The sequence below is a fragment of the Lithobates pipiens genome, unplaced genomic scaffold (genome assembly GCF_037356315.1).
Source record: "Lithobates pipiens isolate NorthernLeopardFrog02 unplaced genomic scaffold, aLitPip1_a1.2 Scaffold_16, whole genome shotgun sequence".
Taxonomy (NCBI): Eukaryota; Metazoa; Chordata; class Amphibia; order Anura; family Ranidae; genus Lithobates; species Lithobates pipiens.
In genome coordinates, this window is record NW_027507748.1 from 243542406 (window position 1) to 243558843 (window position 16438).

General features: G+C 47.7%; 1 protein-coding gene across 2 annotated transcripts in view; it reads right to left on the reverse strand.

The window, feature by feature from the left end:
• Positions 1-16438, reverse strand: part of REN (renin) — a 1244704-nt gene that overhangs the window by 274881 nt on the left and 953385 nt on the right. For both annotated transcript variants that reach the window (XM_077481235.1, XM_077481236.1), the window contains exon 8: positions 1191-1289. In XM_077481235.1, the coding sequence (XP_077337361.1) occupies positions 1191-1289 (99 nt within the window). The remainder of the gene's footprint in view (positions 1-1190; positions 1290-16438) is intronic.

A 16438-nucleotide genomic window follows, 5' to 3' on the forward strand; every position in this document is an offset into this window, starting at 1 on the left:
GGAAGAAGAGGCCGGCGACGAGGAAGAAAGCCGGACTCCTCCGCTAGCAAAAGAGCTACAAGAAGATAGAGGAGGAGTCCGGCGAGAAGACCCCCGAAGACGGAAGACCCCCGGAGCTGTGCAATAAAGTATTTTATCTCGTGTGTTGTGTTTTTTTTGTACTTTTATTTTACAGGTGAATGGGTAGGGGTACATTGTGCCCCATACTCATTCACATAGGGTGGGGGGCCGGTATCCGGGGGCCCCCTTATTAAAGGTGGCTCCTGGATTCCGATAAGCCCCCTGCCCGCAGACCCCGACAACCAACGGCCAGGGTTGTCGAGAAGAGGCCCTTGTCCTCGTCAACATGGGGACAAGGTGCTTTGGGGTGGGGGGGCCGCACAGCCCCCCCTTCCCCAAGGCACCCCCCATGTTGAGGGCACGCGGCCTGGTACGGCTCAGGAGGGGGGGGCGCTCGCTCGCCCCCCTTTCCTGGCCGGCCGGGTAGCGTGCTCGGACAAGGGTCTGTTGTGGACTTGGGGGGACCCCTTTAAGTCCATACCAGGCGGCGGGGCCAGCGACGTCTCCTTCGCAGGCCCCGCCTACCTGGAGACGCACTCGAAATGAGCGGACTTTCCTCTGCGTGTGTGGGCGAGTCCGTTCATTTCAAAAGTAGGGCGGATAGTACGGCGGACTTAGTACGCCGTATTAGTCCGCTCAAAAAGTGCCATGTGTGGGCAAGTAGCCCGTTCGGAAAGTCCGACGGACAGTCTGGCAGGAGGTCCGCCAGACTAAGTACGTCGGACGTACCGCTACGTGTGTACGCGGCTTTATATGCTATAGTATATTGTATTATTTTAGTTGCATGTAGATTTTATTAATCTCACCATTATTCAATAATGCATATTAGTTATAGTGATATTGCATATTGATCATTGCACATTTGCACTCTATTTTCACTTGCTGGTAAGCATTGTGTTATTCATATTTTCATTTTTGTTTTTATTTAGTGTGGCACTTTATATTTTGCATTATAAATAACACTGCAACAACTAATACAAAATCAGTTAGGAAGTAAATTCAAGCACCAGTACTACAGTACTTCCCCTTCTCAAGTGCAATTAAAAACTATATTTGTGATTTTTGCATCAACTTAAATCTGATATTATAAGTAGATATGAAAGCATTACATATACAAATCCTTCACATACCCGTAAGACGTATGTTGACCCTTTCAGAGGGTACTCTTTCTCTCCAAAATGAAAGGAGATGTCAGGAAGCTGAGAAATTGTATCACAATCTACAGAGTACTGTGAAAGAGAATTATGTAACAACATTAGTAAAACAATATGATATAAAGTTTATGCGAAGCACAGAAGAATCAATGAAGTCCAAAACAAAAAAGTCCTTGATTAGAAATACTATACTTAGAAATAAATTGCTACACATAACATTCTTAATTTGATTTATTTCACAATAGGAAACATTTAAGATGTCAGAAAACATGTCAACAGTGTGAACTAGGCATAAGCTGAACGTACTTGAGTTCAGTTTGAGGCAGGTTTGACAAGCATTAATAAAGTTTGGATGCCGAATCAGAACCCCATTCAAAATGGTTAAAAACAGTAATAGACATTTTCTAGGTCAACAAGCAAGGGATTGTCAAATAAATAGCTTGGAGGCTGGACACTGCATAATGAAAGCAAAAACAATGTTAAAATTTGTTTCTGATGAGCAGGTTTTTTTTTTTTTATTAATTTGTCAAGGGAGATATTACATAAGCAAAAATCCTTTAAATAACACACCTGGGAAATGCCCTGAACCTGACTATGAAGTGGTGCATCTGTAAAATGTATATACCATGTCAGTAAACTGCCATTTACTGTACAAAGAAAAAAATGCTGGCTCCTGATAGCTCCTGGCTGCTTACTTCCGTTTTGAAACAGAGTGGCTGGGGATTCTCTTAGTGCCAGTTGACACCATATGCAGTCCAGTACGGTTTTCTTTTCTGCATCAAAAACACGTGGATAGTATGGTTTACAGTGGAATAGTTCACATTTTTTCTGCACTGCACTGTACTGGAATGCATCAAAAATGCACTGGAGCGCACATGGCCTTATTTGAGGTTAAGAAAAAAAAAGGGGGGGGGGGGTGGGGTGCAATGAACTGCATCAAAAACACATCAAAAACGCGCATACAGAAAAGCATCTGGAACGCATCCGGACTACATTTCTATGGTGTGAACTGGCCCTTCATCTATATCAGACCCTTGTCCTAGATGACGGTCTTGTATACTGTAGGTGTTACAACATGGAATGGGGTTCTCCCTTAAAATAAATGACAGATTCTTATCCTTGATGAGGATCATGTTTTGAAATCAAAAAAGGCAGGGGTTCCCCCATAATGCAAAATTCTGGTATACATTTTAAGGGGGAACCCGTGCAAAAAAAATTGGCAGATTGAGAGCCTCCCAAAATCCATACCAGACCCTGGATGGCTAGAAAAAGGGGTCAGCGAGTGTGCGCATCCCCTCCTGAACCACATGTCCTCAACATGAGGAGGAATCTTGCTAGAGGGGATCCCCCTGGCAAAGCCCCTTGTCCCCATGTTGATGAGGAAAAGGACCTCTTTTTCACAACACTGGCCCAGTGATTAATGGGGGTTTGCAAGCAGGGAGCTTTTCAGAATAGGAATCCTCCTTTAACAATAAGAGGGCTCCTAGATATCACCCCTCCCCCATGTGAATTGGTAGTGAGTTCATAGTACCCGTACTCATTCACAAAATAAAAATAAACAGTAAAAAAAAACACACTGACACTTTTTGACAAGTCTTTAATGTAAAAAGATACACATACCACAACTACCTCATAATGATCATGAATGGCTTAAAGAAGAAGTCCAGCCAGACCTTGTTTGGCTGCTCTTCTCCTATGAATCACAGCAGTGCAATTCGTTTTACAGTCCTGTAACCTGTTTTCAGCAGAATGCAGTCTGTTCCCTGACAATGGGAGTCTGGATCCGCCAGGACTGACACCCGTCTCAGCCTCTCAACGAGCCACTAAGAGGCTGAGATTCCCACTTCCTGCCCCTCCACAGCTCAGCACTTCAGTGAGTAATGAGGGAGCAGAGCGGAGAGCTGCTGATTGACAGCCAGCAGCTCTCTGCTCAGGGAGCTTTGAGAACCGAGCCATCGGAGATGTTAAATCGCACGGTTCTCAGTGTAGAGGCGCTGGTGGACAGATGCTGCATCCACCTAGGTAAGCATTAATATGGGGGAAAAAAACCCCAAACCCATACTTCTCTTTTAATGTACTGAGATATGGATTTAGGTCCCTTTCACGCATGCGGACCGTTCATTTCATCAGTTCGGTCATGTTAAAACGGAAGTATTCATCAGTTTTTCATCAGGTGCTTATCCGTTTCTCTTCAGTAGGGATGGCCGAACTGTTCGCCCGGCGGTCGGTTCGCAGCGAATTTCTGCTGTTCGCGGTCCGCCCGATCAGCGGACTATTGCCGCTGTTCGCCCGGCAGACTTACGTGTTTACTGTGTAAAAGAACTTTGACCTATGATGACACATCCATCATGGGGTACAGGACAGCCAATTGAGACATTACAGCACATGGACACTTGGACATTCCCCCTAACTTATAAATAGACCCGATCCGGCGGCCATTTTACATTCTTTCTACTGTCACTATAGGGAGAGGTTGCTGTGTGGAGCAGGGAGAGACTGCAGTGACCCAAATCGCTAGCTATTAGGTCCACAAAAGTTTTTAGTTCAGGATATAGGTTTGAGGCACTGCTATTCAAGTCATTGTTGCAGCAGATTGTCTTTTGTCAGTGCTGAGAGAGGGACAGATAGGACGCTGTGTGTTGCAGAGAGGGACAGTCAGTTTAATCATTAGCTGTTACTATTAGGTCCACAGAAGTCCTTTTCAGGACTGGTATGGTGTAGTAGTACAGGATATAGTTTTGAGTGCTATTCAAGTTATTGTCGCAGCAGCCTATGTTTTGTCAGTTTAAATAGGGACAGGCAGGAAGCTGTGTGTGGCAGTGAGGGACAGTCAGTTTAATCAGTAGCTGTTACGGTCCACAAAGGTCCTTTTCAGGACTGGTATGGTAATAGGCTTGTACACGTATAATATTCTTTCTTCCAAATATAGAAAGAATATTATACTTGACTGCTGCCCTTCTGCTGCAGTAGTCCTTTATGAGTATAGGGACTGAGGTACAGTCTGCTAATCACAACCTACTAGTTCCACAAAGGTCCTTCTAAGGACTGGTAAGGTATAGCGTACTAGAGTATATAGGGTTGAGTGAGGTACAGTCTGCTAATCCTTAAGGACTGGTATAGGTCCACAATATATAGGGTTGAGGTGCACTACTGCTCACTGCTGCTCTATTCTGCAGCAGTCCTTTATCAGCATAGGGACTGAGGTACAGTCTGCTAATCACAACCTACTAGTTCCACAAAAGTCCTTCTAAGGACTGGTAAGGTATAGTGTACTATAGTATATAGGGTTGAGTGAGGTACAGTCTGCTAATCACAACCTACTAGTTCCACAAAGGTCCTTCTAAGGACTGGTAAGGTATAGCATACTAGAATATATAGGGTTGAGTGAGGTACAGTCTGCTAATCCTTAAGGACTGGTATAGGTCCACAATATATAGGGTTGAGGTGCACTACTGCTGACTGCTGCCCTATTCTGCAGCAGTCCTTTATCAGCATAGGGACTGAGGTACAGTCTGCTAATCACAACCTACTAGTTCCACAAAAGTCCTTCTAAGGACTGGTAAGGTATAATGTACTACAGTATATAGGGTTGAGTGAGGTACAGTCTGCTAATCACAATCTACTAGTTCCACAAAGGTCCTTCTAAGGACTGGTAAGGTATAGCGTACTAGAGTATATAGGGTTGAGTGAGGTACAGTCTGCTAATCCTTAAGGACTGGTATATGTCCACAATATATAGGGTTGAGGTGCACTACTGCTGACTGCTGCCCTATTCTGCAGCAGTCCTTTATCAGTATAGGGACTGAGGTACAGTCTGCTAATCACAACCTACTAGTTCCACAAAGGTCCTTCTAAGGACTGGTAAGGTATAGCGTACTAGATTATATAGGGTTGAGTGAGTTACAGTCTGCAAATCCTTAAGGACTGGTATAGGTCCACAATATATAGGGTTGAGGTGCACTACTGCTGACTGCTGCACTATTCTGCAGCAGTCCTTTATCAGTATAGGGAATGAGGTATGGTCTTCTAATCACAACCTACTAGTTCCACAAAGGTCCTTCTAAGGACTGGTAAGGTATAGTGTACTACAGTATATAGGGTTGAGTGAGGTACAGTCTGCTAATCACAACCTACTAGTTCCACAAAGGTCCTTAAGGACTGGTATAGGTGTACTATTTGGTGTGCAGTATATAGTTGTGTAATACATGTATAAAATACTTGCACATATAGAAAGCATAGTATAGTGCGTTTCCACTGTCCAGCATTGTGACTGCTGAGCGGTTCTAAGAGTGACAAACGCAATCCAAAAAAAAAGTATTATAACTGGTGTGATAGACCAGTGGCCCCCAAAAACAATAGATTGAAGCGGGGTGTTATATACCTTCTTCCACATACATACTGCACTTCTGTAGAGAGTTTTGTCACAGGGTCATTTAAAAAAATGACAGGCAGAGGAAGAGGCAGGCCCTTCCGCAGGGGTGGTAGGGGTAGGGCAGGAGCAACAGGCTTGAGCCAAAGTGGGAAATTGCAGAAGGTGCGTGCGATTACGTCAAAGGAAGCACCAGAATTTGTTGAGTGGCTCACTCAGCCTTACTCTTCTGAACCCTCTGCTGTGCATATTATGAGGGGCTCCCACCATCCCTGTGCTATGCTCATTATGAGGGTCTCCCACCATCCCTGTGCTATGCTGACTTCCTCCTGGGGCTGCTTACGGTGCAGGTGTCAGTGCTGTATATCACGGTGCTGGTGCTGGTGATCACCTCCTGCACCCTCTTCTTTGCCTACCCTGACCTTCCCTCGCCTCCATTGTCTCAAGAGTCCTGAATTTTCAGAATTTCACATATAAAAAAAGAATGCTTGTAGTTGTCGATCCCAGATTCACCTCATACATGTGTTATGTCATTGGCCATGTGGTGGGACTATGTGTGCACAGCTAGTAATTATTTTGTGGCTGAAAATATGACCTGTAGGTTTGTAAAGTTCACCATCCCTGTGCTGTGATGACTTCCTCCTGGGGCTGCTTATTATGAGGGGCTCCCACCATCCCTGTACTGTGCTGACTTCCTCCTGGGGCTGCTTATTATGAGGGGCTCCCACCATCCCTGTGCTATGCTCATTATGAGGGGCTCCCACCATCCCTGTTCTGTGCTGACTTCCTCCTGGGGCTGCTAATTATGAGGTGCTCCCACCATCCCTGTGCTATGCTGAATTACTCCTGGGGCTGTACCTCGGCTGTGCATATTATGTGGGGCTCCCACCATCCCTGTGCTATGCTCATTATGAGGGGCTCCCACCATCCCTGTGCTGTACTGACTTCCTCCTGGGGTTGCTTATTATGAGGGGCTCCCACCATCCCTGTGCTGTGCTCATTATGAGGGGCTCCCACCATCCCTGTGCTGTGCTGACTTCCTCCTGGGGCTGCTAATTATGAGGGGCTCCCACCATCCCTGTGCTATGCTGACTTACTCCTGGGGCTGTACCTCTGCTGTGCATATTATGAGGGGCTCCCACCATCCCTGTGCTATGCTCATTATGAGGGGCTCCCACCATCCCTGTGCTATGCTGACTTACTCCTGGGGCTGCTTACAGTGCAGGTGTCAGTGCTGTATATCACGGTTCTGGTGTCAGATCACTCTATCACGGTGCAGGTGTCATTGCTTTATGTCACGCTGCTGATGTCAGTGCTCTCTATCATGGTGCTGGTGTCAGATCACTCTATCATGGTGCAGGTGTCATTGCTGTATGTCACGCTGCTGATGTCAGTGCTCTCTATCACGGTGCTGGTGTCAGATCACTCTATCACGGTGCAGGTGTCATTGCTGTATGTCACGCTGCTGATGTCAGTGCTCTCTATCACGGTGCTGGTGTCAGATCACTCTATCACGGTGCAGGTGTCATTGCTGTATGTCACGCTGCTGATGTCAGTGCTCTCTATCACGGTGCTGGTGTCAGATCACTCTATCACTGTGCAGGTGTCATTGCGGTATGTCACGCTGCTGATGTCAGTGCTCTCTATCACGGTTTCAAAAAAGGGATGTTGGCGGATGCGGGTGTAAACTGATGTAAATGGATGATCATCCATTTACATCCATATTTTCATAAAGATGCATTGATGTCTGTTTTTCTTCTTGATCAAGAAATGTATTAGTTGTTTCGAAGTACAGTAGTAATTTATACCAATAACCTTTACAATAAAACGATGGTTACAAGCACAGTTGACAATACTTCTCAAGTGTGGTAATATGAGCATGTGACAGCTTGTAAGAATGTTCAGTAGTACAACATACGACTTAAGAGTTTTGATTCTGTGCACATTAAAAAATGAACAATCTAGTGCAGGGATATGCAATTAGCGGACCTCCAGCTGTTGCAGAACCACAAGCATGACACCCAGAGGCATGATGGGACTTGTAGTTTTGCAACAGCTGGAGGTCCGCTAATTGCATATCCCTGATCTAGTGTAACTGCAAAAAATCAATATGAAAGGGGTGTAGTTGGTGATGGGATAATAATAGTGCTTAGTGGGGGACTTTTTTTACTGGAAAGCTTTTCCCAAGGCCAAGTCTAAAAGAAGGATTGGAGTGAAAGATAGAAGCGGATCAGGAGAGTGGAAGAGGAAGGAGAGAGTTGGATGTAGGGGATAAGGGGTTGGTTGTGGGGAAAAATGAGGGGGGGCCTCCAGAGAGGATCTGAGGTTTAGAGAGCCTGGTGTGGTGGATGGGTTGTGGTGGGTGTGGGTCACCTTCAAAGAAATATTAGCAAGCTATCAAAGCCAGAGAGTAGGTGGTGTTTGATCCATGTTTTCCAAAGTCTTTCAAATTTGGACACTTTGTCGAGAAGAAGAGCTTCGGTTTTGGCATGAATCATTGTCTGGGTTACTCATTGTTTGACTGATATAGCGCATAGTGAAGTGGATTTCCATGCTATCGCAATGGTTTGTTTCACTTCAGTGGTGACGAAGAGCATGAGTAGAGAGGATCCTGAACACTTCCGACTAGAAGGTACGGACTGTAGGGCATTCCCATCAGATGTGTACATGCGTGCCTGGAGCATTGCAGCTTTGGAAGCAATATAGGGGAGTAATTGGTTTTGAGGGCCACTAGGTTCGCAGAGGCAGATTTGGTTGTCTGCCAGACTTGAGCCCAATCGATTGTGTCTGCTTGGAGGTTAAGATCTGTCTCCCATTTGTTTGTCTAGGTTGATGGGGAGGAGGTCGTCTGTGAGAGTAGCTGGGAGTATAGTTCTGAGATAAGTATGTGTTTGTGTGGGTCAGATTTGCAAGTTTGTTCAAAGGTGGTGAAGCTAGGAGTTGTTGAGGCTGGGGGCAGGAAATGTTTAATCTGTAGGTATCTGAATGTTTCTGTGGCTGTCAGTTCATGTGTTTCACAAAGTGAAAGAAAGGGTGTGATGGTAGTGGATTTGAAAAAGTAGTAAGTGCGTATTAGTCCTGTGTTTGACCAGGCCAAGAAGAGGGTCGGGGAGGACCAGGCTGGATAAAAGGAGGGATTTCAGAGGAAAGAGAAGAGGGATTATGGTGAGATTGGAGACCGATGTGCATTTTAAGCCTGTCCCAGATTGAAAGACTAGAGTTTGTTAAAGGATTGATGACAGAACAACGTTGGGTAGATGGTTACTAGGGGGGACATGGGTCAATGCCTAAAATGTTTTTAAAAATGGCCGTTTTGGCGGGGGGACTGATTTTAATGACGATTAAAGTAAAAAAAAAAAAGTTAAATATTCCTTTAAATATCGTGCCTGGGGGGTGTCTGTAGTATGCCTGTGAAGTGCCACGTGTTTCCAGTGTTTAGAACAGTCCCTGCACAAAATGACATTAAACGGAAATAACATCATTTAAAACTGCTTGCGGTTTTAATGTTATATCTGGTTCCGGCAATATGGTTGAAAATCATTGAGAAAAATGGCATGGGTAGCCCTCCCTGCCCATTACCAGCCCCTTTGGGTCTTGTACGCATATTAAGGGGAACCCCGTACCCATATTAAAAAAAGGAAATGCGTGTGGCCCCCAGGCCCTATATACTCAGAACAGCAGTATACAGGCGGTGCAAACAAGACAGGGACTGTGTAGGTTTGTTGTGTTAAGTTGAATCTGTTTGTAATTTTCAACTGGTACATTTTTAAAGTGTAGCTCCAGTCAAAAAAACGATTTTTAAGCTTTTTGGAAAACATAGGGAAGGGTTATCACCCCTGTATAATTTGTTTTGTCGTCCATCTTTTTTCATCTCACTTGCTGTTGTCTCCTTCCGTTTGCAAGTAGGAGATGTTTGTAAGTTGGATGTTTGAAAGTAGGGGCCTGCCCTATATGCTCTGCAGAAATGGCGGAACGAGGTGTTGGTTTTGCCACAACATTGTAAGCCCTCAAAGTGACTCTTGGTGGGCGCTGGAGCGCCCTGCTGTGAACGATTATATCAAGAATTGTAATTACATGCCATTGTTGAACAGTGGTAGAAAAATTGACCATTGGTGGTTGTGGTGCTGGTGCCACAACACTACAAGTCCTCACAGTTACTCTGGGTGGGCATAGGAACGGGCCCTCCTGTGAAATATTGTATCAAAAATTGTAATTAAATGCCCCTGTTAAACAGGGGCAGAAAAATTGGGCCTTAGGCACTGGTGCTGGTGCCACGACACTGCAACCTCTCCCATATACTCTAGTTTTATTGCAGAAATTAGCCCTGCTGCAAAGCATTGCATCAAAAATTGTAATTAAACGCCCCTGTTAAACAGGGGCAGAAAAATTGGGCCTTAGGCACTGGTGCTGGTGCCACGACACTACAACCTCTCCCATATACTCTAGGTATTCCTGCACCATGTAAATCAGACGCTGGCGATGGTTGCTGGAACCGATCATACCTTGGGGCTGCGGACTAAAAAATTGTCTGAAAGCATCAGAGGGCCACCTTCTCCGCTGCTCCTTCTGACCGATGCCTCAGCAACACGTTGTCCAGGACCAGGAGTTTGTAACCTCCCAGTCTCTGGGAACGCTTTCCACAGACCTTTCTGCAAGGCCTCCCGGAGATGTCTCATCCTCTGCTCCCTCTGCGATGGCAAGATAATGTCGGCAACCTTACCCTTGTACCGTGGATCAAGGAGAGTGGCCAGCCAGTAATGGTCCCTGTCCTTGATCCGAAGAATACGAGGATCCTTCCGCAGGCTTTGCAGGATCAGGGAGGCCATCCAGCGTAGGTTAGCTGAGGCATTCGGTCCGGAGTCCTCTGGGTCACTAAGGACAACATGATCCGCAGCTACCTCCTCCCAGCCACATACAAGTCCACGGGTTTCTTGGGACTGTAAATCATCCCTACAAGACTGCTGCTGCTGCTGATGCTGAGTGCCAGCCTCCACCTTCATGCTGACACAATCATCCTCCTCCTCCTCATCCTCTTCCTGTGTGATGGGTGGCACAGCAGGAACACTGTCTGGATAAAGGGGGCCTTGACAGGCAAGGAAGTCCTCCTCTTCCTGCCTCTGTTCTGCCTCAAGTGCCCTGTCCATTATTCCACGCAGCGTATGTTCCAAGAGGTGGACAAGAGGTACAGTGTCACTGATGCATGCACTGTCACTGCTCACCATCCTTGAGGCCTCCTCAAACGGTGACAGGACAGTGCATGCATCCCTGATCATGCCCCACTGGCTTGGTGAGAAAAAACCGAGCTCCCCTGACCCTGTCCTGGTGCTGTAGTCGCACAGGTACTCATTTATGGCCCTCTGCTGCATGTGCAGCCGCTGCAGCATGGCCAACGTTGAGTTCCACCTGGTGGGCATGTCACATATAAGGCGGTTCTTGGGCAGGTTCAACTCCTTTTGGAGCTCAGCCAGCCGAGCACAGGCATTAAATGATCGGCGGAAATGCACACAGACTTTCCTGGCCTGCTTCAGGACATCCTGTAAGCCGGGGTACCTGCCCAAGAACCGCTGCACCACCAGGTTAAGGACGTGAGCTACACAGGGCACATGGGTCAGTTGTCCCTGTCGGAGGGCGGAGAGGAGGTTGGTGCCATTGTTGCAAACCACCATTCCTGGCTTAAGCTGGCGTGGCGTCAACCACCTCTCGGCCTGCCCCTGCAGAGCTGACAAAACATCCGCCCCAGTGTGGCTCCTGTCCCCCAAACAAACCAGCGCAAGCACGGCATGGCATCATTTTGCCTGCGTACTTGCGTAGCCCCTGGAACGCCTACGGAGCACCGCTGGTTCTGAGGACAGAGCACTGGAAGAGGCCATGGAGGAAGAAGAGGAGGGGGTGGAGGAGAGAGGTGTGTCACAACCAATAGTAGCATTTTGGAGGCGTGGTGGCGGAACAACCTCCAACACTACTGCACCTTGTCCTGCATCCTTCCCAGCTGCCAGAAGAGTGACCCAATGGGCCGTGAAAGACAGGTAACGTCCCTGTCCATGCCTGCTGGACCATGAGTCAGCAGTAATATGCATCTTACCACTGACCGCCCTGTCCAGCGAGGCAAGGACATTGCCTTCCACATGCCGGTAGAGAGCCGAAATCGCCTTCCGTGAGAAAAAGTGGCGTTTGGGGACCTGCCACTGAGGAACCGCACATTGTACAAACTCACGGGCCGAGTCTACCAACTGAAAAGGCAGCAGTTGAAGTGCTAGCAATTTAGCCAAGCTAGCATTCAACCGCTGGGCATGTGGATGGCTGGGAGTGAAGTTCTTTCGCCGGTCCAGCAGCTGGGGCAGGGACATTTGCCTGCTATAATCGGACGTGGGTGTACTGCTAGCAGAGTGCCCGGAAGCACTTGGCTGTGACACACCTAATTCTACACCTTCATTCCTCTCAGAGCAGGTTTCAGAGAGGACTGAAGGTCTAGTGGGGTTGGAGATGCCAGCTGATGAGGAGCAAGGAGAGGTCCGCTTTGTTCTTTGGTGTGGGTCTTTGAGGTACGCTTGCCAACGAGCTGCATGGCAGGTCAACATATGTCTGGTCAAGCATGTGGTGCCCAAGCGGCTGATGTTTTGGCCACGCGAGATATGCTTGAGACATATGTTGCAAATAGCAGCGGTGCGATCTGATGCACTCGTCTCAAAAAAGGCCCACACCAAAGAACTTTTAGAATAACGCGCAGAGGCAGTGCCCTGCACAGGCGGAGCTCTGCGGTGTGATTCAGTCGGTGTGCTGCCCCTAAGCTGGCCCCCGGAGGGCATCCTGCCTCGTTGGACATGTACCTCCTTCTCCTCCTCCTCCTCTCTCCTACCAGGCACCCACGTGGAGTCAGTGCCCTCATCATCCCCTCCCTCTTCATCGCTGTAGCAAAACTGGCAGTATGCTGCAGCTTGTGGAACATGACTGCCAGATTGCTGTCCTTCTTGAGCATCCCCGCTCTCTGCATCCATGCTACTGCCTTCCTCTAGATGAGTGTCATCATCAGAGCCTACAAAACACTGGGCATCCTACTGGAGCATGTACCCAACACTGTGCTCAAAGAGTTCAGGAGACTCCTCAGGAGGACGTGGTGGGTCTAGGGAAGGAGTCACTGATGATGACATTGAGGCGAGGGAAGACGATGCATTGGCAGCTGCTTTGCTAGTACCCTGAGACTGGGTCAGAGAGGATGAGGAGGATGAAGAGGGCTTGGTCATCCACTCTACCAAGTCATTGGCATGTTGCGGCTCAACATGTCCAGCTGCCGAAAAGAAGGACAAGCGTGTCCCATGGCCACGTGCTGATGACGATGCACCGCGTCCACAACCAGCACTGTTGTCTCTAGACACAGAGCCTGCTTGCCCTCTTTTATTGGCTCGTGCCTGTCTGCCTCTCCTTGCTGGCCTTCCAGACATGGTAATGGCCTGAAGGGAGTTGGCTAAAACAGCAATTGGGTAGTGTATATTGTGCTGGAGGCACACAATACCCACTAACTCCTGCAGATGCCTTTATTATAGAACACCAGCAATAAAAGGGTAAATACAGATGTATACTGTGCTGTGCTGGAGGCATCCACAACTTCCAATAACTCCTGCAGATGGCAGATGGCTCAAATAGAGAAGAGCTATGTAGGTGGATATAGCGGTGTGTACTGGATACAGAGCACGCAGACAGCACACACAAGCTCCTAACACTGACTGCAAGCTCTATTATAAAAGATAGATATATCGCTAGCTATATAGGTGAGGTGGATATAGCGGTGCACGCAGACAACAACCACTACAGAAGAGCAAGATCGAAAAATCGGCGGAAAACGATCGGTGTATACTGTGTTGAAGGTACACAGAACACCTACTAACTGCTTCAGACGCCAACACACTACACAAGGCCGCCGCGCTGGCGGCCTTATATAGTGTGGGGCGTGTACTACACAGCCTGAGCTATGATTGGCCACAGGCATCCTGCCTGTGGCCAATCATGGCTCTCCTCGCTGCTGGCGCTGTGATTGGCCAAGCATGCGGGGTCACAGTGCATGCTTGGCCAATCATGAGCCAGCAATGCACTGCACCATCGCAGTGCATTGTGGGCCGTGAGCGCCACACGAATTTGGCACGAACGGCTCATAATGTTTGGAATTCGCCGAACGGGCGAACAGCCGATGTTCGAGTCGAACGTATGTTCGACTCGAACACGTAGCTCATCCCTAATGGTTACCACAGAAGGTTAGCTGTTGAGAGTGGGTCGTAGTCAACCTTTTCTAGTGCAACCCACAATGGGGTTTCTTTAGTAGCGTGGTATTTGGGCAGCTGTGCTAGTAGTAGTATTTTGTAAAATTGGTTACACTTAGTAAATTAGTAATTTTAGTATTTTGTAAAATTGGGTATACTTAGCCTGCCTCGGATAGGGTGTTTTTAGGTATACAGGGCTTGAGTTGGCCCCAGAAAAAGGAAAATATTCCTTTAAATTTCATACCATGGGGGGTACGTCTTTATGTCTGTAAAGTCGCACATTTTTCCCGTGTTATGACATTCTAAAGGAAAATAAAACTACTAGCGGCTATAATGAATTGTCGGGTCTCAGCAATACAGATAAAAGTCATTGAAAAAAAAGGCATAGGGGTTCCTCCAAAAATCCATACCAGACCCTTATCCAAGCACGCAACCCTCCTGAACCATACCAGGCCATATGCCTTTAACATGGGGAGGGTGCTTTGGAGTAGCCCCAAAGCACCTTTTCCCCATGTTGATGGGGACAAGAGCCTCATCCCCACAACCTTTGCCCAGTGATTGTGGGGGTCTGTGGGTGGGAGGCTTATCGGAATCTGGAAGCCCCTTTAACAAGGGGACCCTCAGATCCCGGCTCCCCCATTTTACATTTACATTGAACCCGTACCATTTCACAAAAAAAGTGGCAAAATGTTTAAAAAAAACACAAGACACTTTGAGACAAGCCCTTAAAAAATAAAAATGTCCCACAAAGTCCATTCATTTTCTTCTCTCGCTCCACCAGCGGACAGAAAAAAGCCCTTCAGGCTGCCACCGATCCATGGGACGCTCCCACTGTCTGACGTGTCCTTGCAGGTGACAGTTCTTATATAACTGAGGGATGGGCCACACAGTGACGCAGCCAGGTGACCCCCCCCTCTGATGCAGGGGACTTCCCAATGGCTTCCCCGCGGTGTCAGAAAGTCGCGGTGCTACCCAAAAGCAACCTCCCCATGTTGAGGTAATGTGCTCTGGTAGGATTAAGGAGGGGAGGCGTTCTCTCATCCCCTCCTTTTTTCCTGTGGCCTGCCAGGTTGCATACTCATATAAGGGTCGGGTATGGATTTTTGGGGGGCCCCACTCCATTTTTTTTCATTTTGGTGCGGGGTTCCCCTTAAAATCCATACCAGACCTAAAGGGTCTGGTATGGATTTTGAGGGGGACCCCTACACCATAAAAAAAAACATACACATGTGCGGCGGGGGCGTGGCTTAGCGGATGGCGGTGTGATGTGAACGCTGACTCTTCCCTTCCAGCATCCCGCTCGAGAAGCCAGCTGCAGCCCGTGGTTTGTAACCCTTATGAATGCTGACCTGCTGACCTGTTGAGAAAGAGAAGTTGTTGTGGCCCTCGCAGTGTTCCCGCTGAGCGCTCCTGCTGTTTGTTGTGCTGCCGAGATCCCACTGAGCCTGAGTCTGAACCGTCTGTCTGTGCTGTGTTGGGCTGTGTTGCGCTGCCTTCCCCCCCTGCTGAAATTGATCCACTCAGAGCGGAGGGCGGACGGTCGGCTCAGTGGTGAGGTGGAGGAGGGAGTGGAGGAAACGGAGGAACAGCTGTGAGAGAGAGTGGAGGTGGAGGTGGACGTGAATGTCAACGTAAGAAGCTAGCCCTGGGAGTAACAGGGCTGCTAGTGTAGCCAGTGCTTCATATCTCTGCCTAGATCCAGCCATCCCTCCCTACTCATCCCGCCCATTGTAAAGACAGGAGCCCTGAGAGCCCTGGGAGAACTCTGAAAAAGTAAGCTGATTGACGGAATCTACAGGTCTGGAGGCACAGAATTGTAAGGAGCACGTGGAAGTACATGGAGAGGTGAGCCTATGTTAGATTGTTGGAGAAGTGCTGAGCCTACACTATTGTATATATTGAATTAAGACTGAGTGAAGATTGCTAAAGAAGCCTACAGTGAGCCTCTGTTAAAAAAAAAAAAAAAAAAAAAAAACAGTTGGAGAGTGCTGTATTTATATTATTTTACATACAGGGCTAATACTGAAACATAGGGTACTGTTTTTTTTTACCCACTACCCTCATTATTGATTTCTAAAAACGGGAATTTGCCTGCTCAAATGGGATGCACAGCACAAGGAGGAGGAGAGAGGAAAAAGCTGCCCAAAAGGAGATTAAAGGTTTCTTTCCGTATACACGAGCAGCTACAGCTCGGGCGTCCACACTAGAGACTAGGGAGACAGCTGGTATTGAGATCCCAATGGCAGCACCTCGGATGAGTCTCCCATTATCACGCAGCATTGGACATAAATCAGGCGAGGGCAAGGCCTGAATTGGGGTTAGAGGCAGGATATCGGGAAATTTTGGAGGAACCTACAGGCAGTATGGATTTAAGATCTGTAATGCAAGCCCTTCCAACTCACCAAGAAATAGAGGCCCTGAGAACAATTATGCAGGCTCCCCCAACACGCCAAGAAATGGAGGCCCTGGTGTCCCGACTGGAGGAGGGACACAGAAGGGAAATTCAGTCAATACGGTCAGAGGTACATGCTTTAACAGAAAGGGTAAATGTGGAAACATCAGCTTTCAATAGTATAGAGGAAAGGATCTCCAAATTAGAAAGA